Source organism: Physella acuta, unplaced genomic scaffold (assembly GCF_028476545.2).
Source record: "Physella acuta isolate Inbredline_101_S28 unplaced genomic scaffold, ASM2847654v3 ptg000236l, whole genome shotgun sequence".
Classification (NCBI taxonomy): Eukaryota; Metazoa; Mollusca; class Gastropoda; family Physidae; genus Physella; species Physella acuta.
The window spans coordinates 299,054-315,723 of record NW_026731755.1 but is presented as its reverse complement, the minus strand read 5'-3'; the positions used below and the strand labels follow the sequence as shown (position 1 = coordinate 315,723).

Genomic DNA, 16,670 nt, shown 5'->3' with positions numbered 1-16,670 from the left:
ATAAATTCTTACAAAATAAACATTGTCTGCGCGAATTTAAGCGTGAAAATGTGGAAAAGTGTTTCGTTTTATCAGCCTGGTATTTTATTAACTTCTACAAATTATGTCATCACCTTTTCCATTAGTCGCATAAGCAGATGAAGTAGAGTTCATCTGTTTCAATTACCTCTGCACCATAAGTTTAGGAAAGCCCTGATAATTACTCACACCTTCCTGTCAATTACCCCGGCCCAGTTAGGGTTAGGGCTGGGATTAGGGTTAGTGAAGATAAATCACCACGTAGAATGTAAAGTAATAAATAAAAGTAAAGAATAAACTTTACATCTAGTGACATGTTGAGCAGATGAATAGAATTCATATGTTTCTCGCCCTCAGCATATGAAAGGAAAGTGTGGTCAACATTTTGAATAGCCGACTTGACAATCCCCGACATAAGATTTGGATACCCATTACATCTAGTTGGAGTCGATGTTCTACTGACCCGGACCCGGATTGAATTCGAGATTTTCGGGTTAGCAGTGCGACTGAGGCTAATAATAAATCTCAATCACGTAGAATATGGTATATTTTTTTTTAAATAAAGCGTAAAAAATGTAGACCTTTTGAACACGGAGATACATGGGACAGTTGAAGTAGAGTCTATTTGTTTGTATGACCTCGGCATCAAAAGAGAAAGTGTGGTTAGCAATTTAAGCAGCCGCCTTTACATTCGCTAACCTTCATTCACAAATAATCTAAACTAACATATTATTAGCTTATTACACTATGCATAAATATATCATGTAAACAGAGTTTCTTCCAGGCATCTCTTCGGGGGGTCGAGGCCCCCCCCCCCCAAAAAAATTTTTTTTACCGCCCCCCCCCCCCCCAAACGAAATGAAATTTATATAATTTATATAGAAAATATATACTTTTAACAGTGTCCGCCCCCCGAAAAAAGTCTACCACCCCCCCCCCCCCCCGAAAATTTCAAATGCAACCCCGGAGAAAAAAGTCTGGAAGAAACACTGCATGTAAAGGGATTTTTCCATTAGAATGCCTTAACTGCCTAACTGTTTAGCATTTAAATTAAGTAAACGCTAATTAAAAGTTAAAATGCAATACAAAAATAAAGTAAATGTAATTATTGTAATTTGAATAATTTAAAGCTGACTGTCCTGCCAAAAATTACTACTTTAATCGCAAGTGTTGGTGACAAAGCATGAAAAATTAGCAAATGCTGAGAGTCGTGCTTCACCTTCTGCCGTGATTAACCGCACAAACAGTTTATCATTCTGGTTCATTATCACAATGACGCTGCATCCAGTTGAAGTATATTCACCATTGGTCCGCATCAAACTCACTACTTTTTCTCTAGATCTGTCCAAATGTACCATGTGCATGAACAAAAAGCCGTCGTTAATTTGTGAACCATGGAAAGAAGCGACGTACACGCCAGATTTCGGAGCAACAAACACGCCAGTGGTTGGGTTAAAGTGGTGTCCTATGTTCAAAATTATTTCGGAAAATCCTTTTATTAGAGAACCTCCAATAACAGCATCCCGCATGTTCAATGTTGCTGAGAACCCGATAAAGTTTGGTTGCGATGAAGGAATACGATCTGGAAAAAAAAACGTTTATATATATATATATATATATATATATATATATATATATATATATATATATATATATATATATATATATATATATATATATAAAACAAAGAGGTCGGCTTTTCAATTTTTCAGGCTCCTGCCTCGGTTCGACAGAACACGAGGGCCAGTCGGCCAAAAAGTCCACAATGAGGGGGTCGAAACTGACCGCGACTGACCGGCGGATTACATGAGCTATGTATCCAAAACAATTTCCCACGTAGGAACCTCTTCATAACTTTTGAGGTCGTAGACCGACCCTCGGGGGGGGGGGGGGCCGGGGGGGGGGGGTAAATAAAAAAAGCTATATCTTTTTTTCCATAGACCTGGGTAAATGAATCGGCCTTATGGATAAACTATCGGTCAGCCTCTGCTCGCATGGCGAGGGATAAAATGTGAACGCGTGTGAAAAGCAATGTATCAAAACAAATTTCCACGTAGAAACCATTTGAAAACTCTTAAGATTGTACATCGGCCCCAAGGGCCAAAAAAATGGTGCTATCCTCGGGAAAAATCCGAAACACTGTTTTAACTCACAATATTTTCTTATATAAACATAGTACTTTTTTTTTAAAATACAAATATCTGGACGTACAAACCAACTAAACACTTCTTAGGTTGTAGGATTACTCGCGGGGGTCACTAAAAATAGTTTTTTTTTTGGAAAAATTCCGGATCGGCTTTAGAAGTGACCAGTCCGAATTCCCTATATAAACATTGCTAAATTGGTAAAAAACGATAATCAATTACAAAACAGGTTTCTGACTCTGTACATCTGGCTCAATTTTCTAGAGACATGGGTAAATGAATCGACCTTATGACCTCTACCCACATGGCGAGGGCTAAAAAATTACAACGAGTGAAATTCTTTTTATATGAGCTATATATATATCATAATACAGCTTACGCCGAATGTTCCACTGCCCTATTGAAATTTTCTGAGGTCGTAGTAAAACGCATATGGATGTCAGAAAAAAATACTCGCCATATCTCGGAAAAATCTATAAATCTATCAAAATTGACCAGTCGTATTTCCACATATAATCATTGTAATTTATGTGAAAAACAAAGGGTACTGTTCATCTCACTAATTTTTGACATGCTATTTGATAAATGGTTTGGCCGTATGGAAAAGCTGTCGGTCACTCTCAAAGCCTTCAATGAGGGCCAAAGAAATGACCGTGGGTAAAATTCTTTTTACGTGAGCTATATATCAGAATTGTCCAGATGCCGTATTTCTTATATAAGCATAGCAATTGTTTGTGAAAAGTAAATAAAGACTACGTCATTCTGTCTATGTAAAAGGGAATCATTGTAACTGACAATATAACTATCAACAGTAGCTATAATGTTTCAAACTATCCTAAATGTTTAAGAAGCGTTTAACTGTAAAGAACAAACACGTTTAAAAGATTTTATTAGTTTTCGCTATTAAATTTTAGAATGAATTTTTTATCAAGATAATATCCATCTGGTAATATTATATTGTCTTTTAAGCTTATCATTTGCACAAAGCTACTTTGCATTATAAAATTATTGACTTTTTGAACAATTTACATTCTGTATAACTTTAAACTATTTACAATTTCATACTCACGCACGTTCACAAAGGTATAGAATGGAAATGTAAAACATAGATACATAAATATGTAGTTATATTTACTGTTTGATATCAAAGGTATTAAACTTAATCGCCTACTATATACTTTGAACGGAATAATTGAAGACAATATATTGAAGAAATTACACGACACAAAAATGTATAAAAATTAATTTTAACAAGCGAAACCCTAATACACTTATTTAACTTCACGGCAACATTTAAAATGTTCACAAAAAGTTCCACTATTCATATTGTACGCTACTTCAAACAATGATTTATTTTTTTCATAAGTACTTTAGGCCAATGGAAAACCAATTTTAGAACTTTTAGGTAGAAACTCACCCAAGTTCCGTAACTGTGCTTTCAGTGCGGAGAGTTCTGATCTCATCTGTGAGACCTGTAATGTCTGTTTAATAGAGAACATATGTTTGTATATATGTATATGTATATATATATGTATATATATATATATATATATATATATATATATATATATATATATATATATATATATATATATATATATATATTATAACGCAAAGGAACACTTTATGTTAGTTTAAAAAAAGTTGTAAATTAATGAAAAATCCCTAGAAATTTAGTATTCCAACGTAGGTTTATCGTCATCAATATTCATATGGCCGCTTTGTGGAATATTTGACGCAACCACAGGTAAAGAGGAAAATAAGTACGCCTGGATAAGAACAGTAGTTATTGAAGCAAACGCAGCAAATATTAAAGCCCCGCTGTGGTCAAACCCCCTATGGTCAAACCCCCTTTGGTCAAAGCTCAGCTGTGGTATAAACCCCTATGGTCAAACCCCTATGGTCAAAGCACCTGTGGTCAAAGCACCTAAGACCAGATGTTTAGATCGAAATAAATACATGTGTATCATTATTATTAAAATATGTTTGGTATATGGTGCTAAATAAATACGTTTGATCATTCTAAAATTAATTTCGGTTTATTAAGTGGAAAATATTATTACACTGTAAATTTAAGAACAAAGACGTTATGTATTAACACTTTGCAGTTCATTTAAAAATTAGAAATAAAATACCTGATTTCTCTTCCACATGCTAGTCGTATTTAAAACGTTCATTGCGTGGTCGATGGGAGCTAATCTTTGCAGAAGAATTTTGCAAACAACACCATGCTATACAGCAGATAATTGAAAATTCGTTAAAGATAAGTGTACGTAATTTTGCATCAAAGCTGTATTTTTACTGGCAGTATTTCATATGAGTAACAATATGCACAAACAATGTGTGTATATATATATATGTATATATATATATATATATATATATATATATATATATATATATATATATATATATATATATATATATATATATATATATATATATATTATAATATATTATAATTTGATAAATTTGTTGAATTATTTTTGCTTCATTGTTTAACCTACATTTTTTCATTGATTCCACAGATATTTAGCACGATCAATATTTTAAAATGTTTCGTTAATAATAAAAGTAGGTTGTGAGTTAGAAATAAGACTTTTTGTTGAAGCAACTTTATCTACCTTTGTGTTGAACTCATCCTGCTGCTTAGCTGACTTTAAAAGCATTTTATCTATTGCTTCTGTTTTATTATTTATTTCTTTTACGAATGAATCCAAAGTTGAATCTAATACTTTAAAATCCTTAGCAATAACAGCAATTGAATGAGCCATATCCTTAATTAGTATTTCAGATTCAGAATCTGCTTGCTTTAAACCCATTATTTCAGTTTTCAGTTGCCCTACTTTTGTATCAATTTCTCTAAACTGCTTATTTTGGGTTTTATTTTTGGAGTTGTGTTTGTTGAATAGATTTTTTATTTTATTTTCCATCTCATTTTGATTGGTTCCAAGTCTGTCTGTTGATTGTTTTAACTCAATTTTTAACCCTTCAATGTCTTTTTCCATCTTGCTGAAGGAAACACCAGAAGCTTCGACAATTTCTAGTCTTGACAATATGTCTTGGTACTTTTTATCTGTAAACATAATTTGTTTGCAAATTACATATATATATATATATATATATATATATATATATATTATATATATATATATATATATATATGTATATATATATATATATATATATATATATATATATATATATATATATATATATATATATATATATATATATATATATATATATATATATATATATATAATTTCTTTTGATGTCTGTATTTGTTAATTAATTACTTCACTAAGACTGCTTTTTAAGACATCAAATACACGAATATACCATTGTTAGTTGAATCTTTTAGATCAGCATTTTCAACCATTTGTAAACAAGAACTTGTATTTTCATGTTCTTCCCTTTGTGGTTTTTTATCATTATGAGAACTGGCACCTAATATCAAAAAATATGTTTAGCAGGTTTTTTTATTTATTTTTATGTTTATCTATTTTTATTCAATACAAAACTATAGCAAACATTATATTGGATAAGCAACATTTCCTAATGCCAATATTTTTGTAACATTTTGGACTCCAATTGGGCATTTATACCAGTATGGTGATGCATTTTCGTAGATGGAAAACATGATTTTTTCAATACTTGTTACTTATAAAGTTAACTCGTATTGAAAAAAATACAAGTGTGTTAAATCTGACCCAAAAATATGTTTTAAAGTAGAAACATTAATTAGTTAACACTATATATATATCTATATATATATATATATATATATATATATATATATATATATATATATATATATATATATATATATACATTCTTGTTTGTCAGAAAGAATTAATTATTTGGTTTCTACTTTAAATTTTGATAATAACAATTAAACAAAAAATGTTGTAGAAAAGAAAATCTTACTTATTGCAAAGTTAAGTTCTCGTTAATGTTAGTTGTTATTTTTTCTTTTACAAACGTCAATTTAAGGGTTTTCGTAATGAGATATTTGTTGATTGGTTCAATGCCCAGTGGTCTAAAAACTTTGAGCTTTAACAAACAGTTTAAATAATATACTTGTACGTTATAACGTCTTCTATAATCTAGATTCCGTAATTGAACAAGATTTTTACAAGTAATTAAAATTGTAAAAGGGAACAATCATACGCCAAATAACAGAAAACGGAAATTGAAGAATCGGAAAAAACTAAAATCATATATGACCCATGCAATTTAAATGAGCTAATTCTTTTTTCGAGTGTGTGATGAATAATATTCAAAGCATTGGAAAATGGTTACGATTTGTATAAAATAACGTTTACTTTCTTTCTACACTTACAAGTTATATCGCTTTTTTCTTCGCCACCCTCTTTTTTTACTTTCTCGTATATACGAAGTATAGAGAAAGTATTGTAATCGTGCACAAAAATCACTTGAAATTTTAACAATTTTCACCGTATTACACCTCAGTCCTTCATCACATCCGAAGTATAGAGGACTTATTTTAATCGGGCAAAAATTATCAATCCAGATTTATCAAAATTAAGAGGTTTTATGCGTAATCCAGTCTGAAACACTGGGCTTTGCAATTCTGTCCGTATGTCTGTGTGTGTGTGTGTCTGTCCGTGTGTAAACACGATAACTTGAGTACCGTTACAGCTAGGTTGATGAAATTTCATATATAAGTATTTTATCAAAATCGTAGATCCGTATCAACTTTTGAGCCATTTCCGATAACCGGAAGTGGTACTTTTTCTACTTTGAATTTTTCAAAAGCCTATAACTTGAGTACTATTTCAGATAGATAAATGAAATTTCACTTGTAAGTAAAAGATCTAATTCTCTACCTTCTGTTAAATTTTGAGTAATTTCCATTGACCGGAAGTATTGACCGGAAGTAGTAATTAACGCTACTTCCGATTTCTCAAAAAACTAATGTAAATTTTTAAAGTACTAATAATATTGCGCACTATTATGCACTTTTTTAATTTAGCGTTCACTTGATGTGCAATTCTTTTGTCTACGAGATTTTATTCTATTTTTAAAACTTTAAGTATTTAAAATGGATTAAAAATCATGTCGCCCGAGTTCCCATCCCTGTTGTTTTATATAAGAATATTCGAGAAAGTTTAGGGGAGATCACTCCCGGTTTATTTTCAAATTTATGTTATGCACAATAGTCTAATGATTATGTAACTATTATCTTATTTATTTTGTTGCTTTCTTTTAAATATGAATTAAAAACACTTTCAGAAAATGTCAAAACCCACTTTCCATTGTTCCATAGTTATTAAATTACCTGTTATAAAGTCCATATTTGCAAGTAACTTCCCACTTGTAAAAGACAACATGCCCACAACATCATCAAATGTCATGCGTCTTTGGTCCGAAGATTCCACCCATTCTCTAGCACTAGCTGTTGTCTTTAACAATCACATACGTATATATATATATATATATATATATATATATATATATATATATATATATATATATATATATATATATATATATATATATATATATATATAATGTTTATATAAACAGATAAATATTTCTTTCAGAATTTTTTCTCCTAGGTGAAATTTAAAAGTTTCTGGGGTGGGCGGTAGAACTTAAATTTCCAGAAGGGAGGAGCATGCACTGATATATCTTCTATTTTTATTATATTTTATTTTATGTTATTTCGCCGGTGTGGGTGCGGACGTATTCTGAGGACCCACCCACCCGACGATATCCCTGAAAGAAAGATTTCTGTTAAAATATCAGTTTTAGTTAATTTTTCTAGTAAATTAAAAGATATAAAATAAGTTAAGCATTAACATGTATACTATGATCAGTAAGATTAAAACAAGTGTTATATTTATAAACATAATAAATCTTGCTATAATCAAATAAGGTATGAATTGCTTGATGGCAAATTGAATTTAATTTTAAATAGACGAATTTAATAAAGTTTCTTCTGTAGACTTTAATTTAACCCTTAACTTTATAATCAGTAATGCGATTTAATGAATTTTTTTTTTAAATTGTACGTCATTGTTTGGTTGTTTCATGTTTACCTTTGAGACAAAATCCGCTAAAAGAGATTGCAGCTCCAGATGTTGTTCGTGTAAGCTGTCAATCATGTTGTGTAAATATTTTCTGGAGCGCGAACTGAGCGTCATCTACACAAAAATATTTAAATAATTTACAGTCACCCACATAAGCGTTATTCTATAAGTGGAGTAGCTAGGATTTGTGGGCCCTTGTTACGAAAATCATTTGTGGATCCCTATAGGCTGCAACAGAGTTGTAAGCTGTCACCAAAAAAGTCGACTACTACGTTCCTGGTCATTTTATATTCGCCATATGGGGATAAGGGCCCATGTGTTTCTAGGGCACGTATGCCTTGTTAATACTTGCTATGCAGTAGCTACACCATTGGTTTTAACAGTGGCGTAGCGAGGTCGGGTGTCACCCGGTGCGGCACTTAATGGTGTCACCCCCCCCCCCCCAGAGGCGTAGCGACCCCTTCCCGGGGACAAACTTTCAAATTTTCGATTTGCACCCCCTCCCTCGAACTTTCGATTTACACCCCCCCCCCCCCCCCGTCAAGTTTTCGATTTGCAACCCCCCCCCCTCAAACTTTCGATTTGCACCCCCCCTCAAGTTTTTTTCTATATATTTTGCTATTTTTTGCCTTGGTGTCACCCCCCTAAATGGTGTCACCCGGTGCGGTCCTCACCCCCCCCCTCGCTACGCCCCTGGGTTTTAATCAAGACGTTTAACATTCTTGGGTTTATGTTTTTTTTTTTTTTTTTTTTTTTAACTAATTTTGAAAGTTTATTTAACCATATCTAAAACTGTATACTATTATTTGTATTTCTACAAAGTTCAAACGCATACATAAACTCTACTTTACATTGTATTTAGTGAATAGGGGAGGTTATATACTTGGCTTACAAGGACTTACTTTTTCATACATGCTAACAATATACTATATACTAATCGAAAAGCGATTGTAACATAAAATATGTTAATGATATTTTAGTACAGTTTCAATACAAAACAGTTATGGGTTATATTTGTTTAGGTCTAGTTCCGATTTTGGACGAAATCTCAGATACTTCGCTACAGACATTTAACATACTGAAGATCTTCACTTCTCATGTAATAATACTTATAATATGTGCTGCAGTATCCGTTTTCTAAGGATATGTACTTACTTCTGTTAAATTAAATACAACTATTTTAACATCGAGAGAATCACAACACAATGTCGTGGCAGTTACGCCGAAGTTGATCGGGAAATCCCGAAAACTATTCCACTTTCAGTTTTGGTTTTCATTACGTTATGTTCGTTGCTGCGTCTCCCGTGTATGTCTTATCAGAGAACTTAGTCCTACATGTTGCTAAGCTAAATTTAATTTATTTGATAGCGTAGAAATTTAAACCGTTTTAAACAGTGGGTCTAGTGTTATATTTGCGAATTAACTTTCGCGATAATTATTTCTGGAAACAATCTCTTGACCTAATGATTAATGATCGATAGAGTAGATAAATCAGAGTTGTCTGTTTATTTTATTTAAGAAAAATGAAGTGTTTATGAGATCCATGCGATATTTTTTTTTTTTTTTGCATTCTACAACCAGTGCCGGCGCCTGGTTATTTGGCGCCCTAGGCAAAACTTATTAAAAGCGCCCCCTCCCAGCAATTTTTTTCGTGCCCCCGTATTATCAGAGGCGTAGCGACCCTACCCGGCGCCCGGGGACAAACTTCCGATCTGCACGCCCCCCCCCCCTAGAACTTTCGATTTGCACCCCCCCGTCAAACTTTCGATTTGTTTTTCCAACCCATTTTGGCGCCCCCCTCATACGGACAGCGCCCTAGGCGACCGCCTAGTTCGCCTTATAGGTAGCGCCGGCCCTGTCTACAACACAATTATCCATGGTTTAATTCTAGAAACCTTCGGATAAGTTTACGATTCCATTTCTTTAAACAAAGCAACTTAGGAATGCTTACTGTATTCTCAGCTTCAACACTTCATCAGTAGCAGCAAAAAATGACATGCACCATTATTACTAGGTCTAGCTGTACATAATGCCAACATTCGGATATCGATTCATCTTACATTTTTTTAGTAATTTGTAGCAAAGTAGTAAAGAAATGAAGAAGCAAAACACAATTTGACATTTTTTCCTACGTCAACAATATATATTCATCTCTGCCAGTACACGATACATTAATAACTCTTTTTTCCTCTCTTACTTCTAGTTTAAATTTTAAAGAAATGTGAAAAAATAAAGAAGTAAAAATTTAAAAACAAACAAAAAAAACGGTTTTTATGTAATAATGCACTAAAAAGTAGAAAATAAATTATAGACTACTATTTAAATAACTATAAAGAAAAGCGTGGGTCACTTTAGTATCTATTGGATACCTTTACTAATTTTTGGGAAGAGACCCAAGCTTTTCTTTATAGTTATTGAAAAAGCGTTGTATAATTTATTTTCAACTTTTTAATACATTATTACATAAAAGCTTGTTATTTAAACGTTTTTTATGACTTTTTTTCAGGACTTTATTTTTTTTACCTTACAATAGAGTTGCATGACTAAAAACCATTGTGCACCTTATGATCGTGACAACGCGCGTTTTATAGTGCGGATTAGTTTAAGTAAGACTGCCAACTAATCTTTATTTATTCATTAAAAGTTAATAAGGCAACCAATTAAGTGTTATTTAATGTCTTGTTTTTTTTCTTCATGTCTTGACCCACGTACTATCTGTGAACCGAATCTGTCAGTTAAAAGTACCTGAGTTTTCGCTCGGGTGTTTCGATCTAGACAGAGACAGTTAGTAAAATAAAAGCTTGTAATAAAAAAGCCATACTGTCCTCATTGTTTTTTTATCAAACTTTGGACTAAAATTTGTTATGACATTTATTACGATTTTGAGTATCGCTAGAAGTAAGATCGCCATTATGGTAGTGTTATACTGACAAATCTAACTATTCTAACTAATCTGCTGCTGTCTAAACCGCATCGATATTTTTCTTTAGCTGTAATAACTGTTTATATTACGTATATAAAAATAGTGGTTCAATTTGAGCAGGCAATAGGACACAATTTATAGAATACATGTTTAAGAGGCCTAGGCTATTCAAATTTTGCAGGTAACCTATGTATTATTTATAAAGTGTGTTGTGAAATTAATTTTTTTTTTTGCAAGTACGTGAAAAATTGAGACTGTTTTGTAAATATAAGTGCAATCGATTTTAGGGTAGGTACAAGAGATAAAGAGCAAGACAAATCCAAATAAAACAAAAAACTTCTGGGATAAAGGTGGAGACAGACGGCCAAAAATGTTTAGGAAACTTGGTCTGGGACATTATCTGCGCCTCCCCCCCCCCCCCCGTCAATTACAACCTCCCTGCTGAAGAAACATGAGTCTAACCCTGAACCAAAAACCCAAGAACAAACCCAAAGCTAACCCCAGCCCCAACATCAATCCTAATACAAACTCTAAAATTACATCTAAACCTAACGCTAAACCTAACTATAACCCTAACCCTAACCATGACCATAACACTAACACTAACACTAACACTAACACTAACACTAACACTAACACTAACACTAACACTAACACTAACACTAACACTAACACTAACACTAACACTAACACTAACACTAACACTAACACTAACACTAACACTAACACTAACACTAACACTAACACTAACACTAACAATAACACTAACACTAACACTAACACTAACACTAACACTAACACTAACACTAACACTAACACTAACACTAACAAACACTAACACCAACACCAACACCAACACCAACACTAACACTAACACTAACACTAACATTAACACTATCACTAACACTATCACTAACACCAACACCAACACCAACACTAACACCAACACCAACACCAACACCAACACCAACACCAACACCAACACCAACACTAACACTAACACTAACACTAACATTAACACTATCACTAACACTATCACTAACACCAACACCAACACCAACACTAACACCAACACCAACACCAACACCAACACCAACACTATCACTATCACTAACATTAACACTATCACTAACACCAACACCAACACCAACACCAACACCAACACTAACACTAACACTAACACTAACACTAACACTATCACTAACACTAACACTGACACTATCACTAACACTAACACTAACACTATCAATAACACTAACACTAACACCAACACTAACACTAACACTAACACTAACACTACACTAACACTAACACTACACTAACACTACACTACACTAACACTAACACTATCACTAACACTAACACTAACACTAACACTAACACTAACACTAACACTAACACTAACACTAACACTAACACTAACACTAACACTAACACTAACACTAACACTAACACTAACACTGACACTGACACTGACACTGACACTTACACTGACACTGACACTAACACTAACACTAACACTAACACTAACACTAACACTTACACTAACACTAACACCAACACCAACACCAACACTAACACTACACTAACACTAACACTAACACTAACACTACACTACACTAACACTAACACTAACACTAACACTAACATTAACACTATCACTAACACTATCACTAACACCAACACCAACACCAACACTAACACCAACACCAACACCAACACCAACACCAACACCAACACCAACACCAACACCAACACCAACACTAACACTAACACTAACACTAACATTAACACTATCACTAACACTATCACTAACACCAACACCAACACCAACACTAACACCAACACCAACACCAACACCAACACCAACACCAACACCAACACTATCACTATCACTAACATTAACACTATCACTAACACCAACACCAACACCAACACCAACACCAACACTAACACTAACACTAACACTAACACTATCACTAACACTAACACTGACACTATCACTAACACTAACACTAACACTATCAATAACACTAACACTAACACTAACACCAACACTAACACTAACACTAACACTAACACTACACTAACACTAACACTACACTAACACTACACTACACTACACTAACACTAACACTATCACTAACACTAACACTAACACTAACACTAACACTAACACTAACACTAACACTAACACTAACACTAACACTAACACTAACACTAACACTAACACTAACACTAACACTAACACTAACACTAACACTAACACTGACACTGACACTGACACTGACACTTACACTGACACTGACACTAACACTAACACTAACACTAACACTAACACTAACACTAACACTAACACTAACACTAACACTAACACTTACACTAACACTAACACCAACACCAACACCAACACTAACACTACACTAACACTAACACTACACTACACTACACTAACACTAACACTAACACTAACACTAACACTAACACTAACACTAACACTAACACTAACACTACACTAACACTAACACTGACACTAACACTAACACTACACTAACAAAGACTAAACTCAAACCTAGCCATATTCCTAACCCCTACTCAAGCCATAACCCCAACTGTTTATTTATAATTGGGCGAGGGTAAATGACAGGGGGTAAATGCTACTGGGGGGGGGATGTCAAACATGGCATACTTATGGAGTCCAGAAGGTTTAAGAAAAGGATGAAAGAAGACGTAGAGAAATTTAAAAAGGGAAAGTTTAGAGCGAAATGGGGACAAGGTATAAAATAACGGAAAAGTTTTGAGTTGTGTTGTAAATTACCTTTGCTCCACTGAAATAAAAAAAAAAGGGCAATAGAATAGGCTAATAAAAATAAGAATGCGGAAGTTATATTTTAAAACGAGGCAACGCCTATCGCAACTCTTGATCACTGCGTTACCAAACAATAACCCTCAAGCAGGAAAATCGCAGAACAGGAAGTGCTGACCGGGTATATATTAACCGAGTTAATTCTTATTTGCTGTATTTTTTATCACATAGTGGACTTCAAGTGAATTTCTTGTGTTTATGGTACTTTTTGTAGCGTATTATTTCAACAATAGATCATTTGTCTTACAAATAGGTAAGTATATATATATATATATATATATATATATATATATATATATATATATATATATATATATATATATGTAAATATATATATATATATATATATATATATATATATATATATATATATATATATATATATATATATATATATATATATATTACATATACTGTCTACATATACATAGAGAGATATAGATAGAAATAAATATATATATATATATATATATATAAATATATGTTATACACTGTCATAATGAGGACGGAGTGGTCTAGCGGTAGAGAGCTGGACTGCTAACTCAGTAGACCGTCCTTGAATCCACCCAACTCAAAAAGGGAAAAGTAAAGGCGGTTGGACATAGTGCTGGCCACACTATCTATTCATATGCCGAGTTCGCAGAAACATGTGAACACTACTTCACTTTCCTTATAGACCGTCATGTTTACATTTTTTTACTGCCCCTTTACTATACATACACTGTCTATATATATATATATATATATATATATATATATATATATATATATATATATATATATATATATATATATATATATATTTATTTATTTATTTATATATATACATATATATATAATTTATTTATTTATATGTACACTGTCCCTTTCTCTCTCTTTGTATATATAAATTATATATTATATATAATATATATATATATATATATATATTTATATAATATATTATATGTCTTCGGAGATTTAAATACCGTTGCTATTTTAAATGCACTAAGGCATCATAACATAAAGCTTCTCTCACTATTATTACGCAACACACCATGTCCTTAATATAGAAGTGTAAAGAAAAACAAAAAGACAATACATTAAATCCTTGTTGAGAACTATTTTTGAAAAGTGGAGTAAGACTTACTGTCTGGTCCACGGAAGCTACAAGTATGTATAGAAACAGTGTCGATTTTTAAATCATGAATCGCGTAGCTTAACCTAAACGTGAGCGTGATGATCTAAATTAATTTATCATCAACATCATCATATTTCATGGGGGCCCTTTTGTGGAGCAAAGGGGACGCGACCACACCCTTCCATCATACTCGGTTCTAGCTATTCCTCCAAGTTGTGCCCACGACATTCTGACCACTTTTACTTCACTGACTCCTTTTCTTATCCAGGTTTGTTTGACCTACCTAATTACCTCTTCCTTTAGTGTTGCGTTTTTATGGTCCAAATAATGTCCACATGAATAAAGACGACGGTAAAACTGCGTTTGCAAAATATTTTTCTCGAGGACTTTTCATCAATTTAAAACACTTTACCACTAAAAACCATATTGATCTTTATTATTATTTTATTTTATAATAGCATGTATGTAGCTAAAGTAAGAATCCAGATATAATCATGAACTCTATCCCAGCAGAAAAATCCTTTGTCTTGGTACAAAAATACCAAGGGTCTTATTCCACAGGTTGCAAGGCATTTTGCGCTTCGTGAACACAATGAAATCTTTAGTATTGTTTACACATTTGGCTATACTTCTGTGGACATGTGCTACAGTTACAGCCCAAGATGAGCTCAACACTACCTGTACATTAACCCCTGTCATCACGGATCAGCTGAAGAAAACACTTTTTGAATACTTTGATAAGTCGTCTGCGTTTAGACTGCTAGAATATGAGATTGTATTTGACGATAATTACACCAACCAGCAAAACACCATAGAATCTGCTTACCCATTTGAAAACTGGAGGTAAGTTTGGATATATATATATATATATATATATATATATATATATATATATATATATATATATATATATATATCATAATCCCCACTCAAAAATATACGTGTAAAAAATCACGTAGTCGTCTATATAAGTTTAGCTGAATCTACAATCTGGTAAAGCTTAAACCCTTAGTTTAGCTCTAGGCTGATGATTTATTAATGAGGATAACGCCTATAAAATAATAAAACACCTCACTTAAGTTTGAATGAAAGTCATTTACAACCAATAAAGATAGATCTCTTCTTATCGTGAACACTTTTACTGCGCCAATTGCCAGCTTAAATATGAGGATAAAAATAACTTGAAATAGTTAGAACTAATTTAAATAAAAAAGTATTCTACTCTTACCAACGGCGTGTTATATATATATATATATATATATATATATATATATATATATATATATATATATATATATATATGTATATATATATATATGTATTTAATTAATAATAAAAAAATTGTATCAAAGACAGCATATTATTCTCTATAAATGTATGTATTATTTTTTAACCATGTCTTTAAAATGTTTAAATACAACCGAATTTCCAATGATATTTCTAACTTTGGAAAATTTTAGTATAAATTAAACAATTAAAAACAGTTTTCCACTTCTACCCATGATATTTATAATTTTTTTTGTCATAGAACAATAAGTAT

At 32.4% G+C, this 16,670-nt stretch overlaps 1 protein-coding gene across 1 annotated transcript; it reads right to left on the bottom strand.

Annotated features, from left to right (window-relative positions):
- Positions 1-1,141: 1,141 nt before the first annotated feature.
- Positions 1,142-9,426, bottom strand: LOC131938188 (uncharacterized). The gene is made up of 8 exons (XM_059296101.1): positions 9,377-9,426; positions 8,231-8,335; positions 7,468-7,591; positions 5,505-5,612; positions 4,787-5,238; positions 4,298-4,393; positions 3,580-3,643; positions 1,142-1,600 (listed from the first exon to the last, which is right to left on the bottom strand). Exons 2-8 carry the CDS (start codon positions 8,333-8,335, stop codon positions 1,176-1,178), a joined length of 1,374 nt encoding a protein of 457 aa, XP_059152084.1. The 5' UTR covers positions 9,377-9,426; the 3' UTR covers positions 1,142-1,175.
- Between the last annotated feature and the right edge of the window lie 7,244 nt (positions 9,427-16,670).

Bases quoted from the DNA above. Each gene is read 5' to 3' on its own strand.
- LOC131938188 (XM_059296101.1), bottom strand. From the start codon at position 8,335: ATGACGCTCAGTTCGCGCTCCAGAAAATATTTACACAACATGATTGAC. The intron at 7,592-8,230 runs GTAAACATGAAA...TGATTGTTAAAG, and splicing joins TAGCGGATTTTGTCTCAAAG to ACAACAGCTAGTGCTAGAGA. The intron at 5,239-5,504 runs GTATATTCGTGT...TTATGTTTACAG, and splicing joins AAAAGATTCAACTAACAATG to ATAAAAAGTACCAAGACATA.